This window comes from Aplysia californica, unplaced genomic scaffold (assembly GCF_000002075.1).
Source record: "Aplysia californica isolate F4 #8 unplaced genomic scaffold, AplCal3.0 scaffold00017, whole genome shotgun sequence".
In the NCBI taxonomy this organism is placed as follows: Eukaryota; Metazoa; Mollusca; class Gastropoda; order Aplysiida; family Aplysiidae; genus Aplysia; species Aplysia californica.
In genome coordinates, this window is record NW_004797287.1 from 1,993,765 (window position 1) to 1,995,132 (window position 1,368).

Sequence of the window (1,368 nt, forward strand, 5' to 3'; positions counted from 1 at the left end):
GGAAAGAGAGACAGAGAGATAGAGAGTGAGAGAGGGAAAGAGAGACAGAGAGATAGAGAGTGAGAGAGAGAGAGAGAAAGAGAGAGGGAAAGAGAGACAGAGAGATAGAGAGTGAGAGAGGGAAAGAGAGACAAAGAGATAGAGAGTGAGAGAGAGAGAGAGAAAGAGAGAGGGAAAGAGAGACAGAGAGATAGAGAGTGAGAGAGGGAAAGAGAGACAGAGAGATAGAGAGTGAGAGAATGGTACGTGAGTGAAAGCGAGATTGTGTACCAAAGACAACACCATGACAACGTAAAGATGAAAACAATACCAGAGCCCTGTTTGAATTTGATCAGATTATTATTATCTTAATTAACTAAAACTTTAAAAAACCCACTGTCAGTCAGAATGGCTAAAATATATCTCATCATTTTTCCCTACCTTCATGCCCAGCCCACAGGTGGCGCTGCAGGGTGACCAGTCTGACCATCCAGTGACCGCACATACGTCATTGGGGTCTCTCTCCTCGTCATGACGCATGACAAAGTTGTCGCTGAGCTTTTTACGCTGGGTATCTGAACACACGGGGTGGGCGGGGCGGGCGGGCGGGGGGGGGGAGAGAAAAATATTACGTTTAGTTCTTATTCTAATATGAGACAAACCTGACTTAAAATGTAAACTGAATTCTTTAAACTTGATTTTCTGCTATATAACCCTCTTCTCCCATATACACACAACCACTTGCAGCAACAAAGTTTATGAACAACAACAACAACAACAACAACAACAGCATAATAATCATCATCATCATCATAATAATAACAACAATAACAAAAGTAATAAAATAACAACATAGCATAGTTCATTACGGAAAGCAGCAAAGTTCAAAGACATTTTCAAACAGGAACATCGTTCTACAAGCCATCCCAGACAGACATACAGACATGGGGGGGGGGGAAAAGGTAAGCAACTGGGGTGACCATTATCCTGTTCTTACACCTCGAAAAAAGTCCCGACCAACTGGACTACTACTTACCCATATGCTCAGCACACAGGTCCACGCATTCCTTCTCCGTCTCAAAGCGGTTCTCGTTGCCCCGACAACCGCCGTAGCTGAACACCTGGCACTTCTGCATGGTGTGGTTGTAGAACCAGCGCGGGAAATCTCCGCGACATGGGCCAACGTCTGCTCGTTGTTGGCAGATGGCTGGGGAGGGGGAGTGGGATGGTAGAGGATTTGGGGGCGGGAGTGAGAAGGATTGTAACAGTAAGTCCAAATTCATCATCATCATCATTGTTAAAATTTCTTCTTCTTCTTCTTCTTCTTCTTCTTCTTCTTCTTCTTCTTCTTCTTCTTCTTCTTCTTCTTCTTCTTCTTCTTCTTCTTTT

General features: G+C 44.0%; 1 protein-coding gene across 1 annotated transcript in view; it reads right to left on the bottom strand.

Moving 5' to 3' along the window:
• The window catches only part of LOC101861097 (spondin-1), a gene marked incomplete in the record, with an annotated part of 288,932 nt that overhangs the window by 13,116 nt on the left and 274,448 nt on the right, over positions 1-1,368 (bottom strand). The window contains 1 exon segment of the mRNA XM_035971468.1: positions 1,016-1,186. Within this exon segment, the coding sequence (XP_035827361.1) occupies positions 1,016-1,186 (171 nt within the window).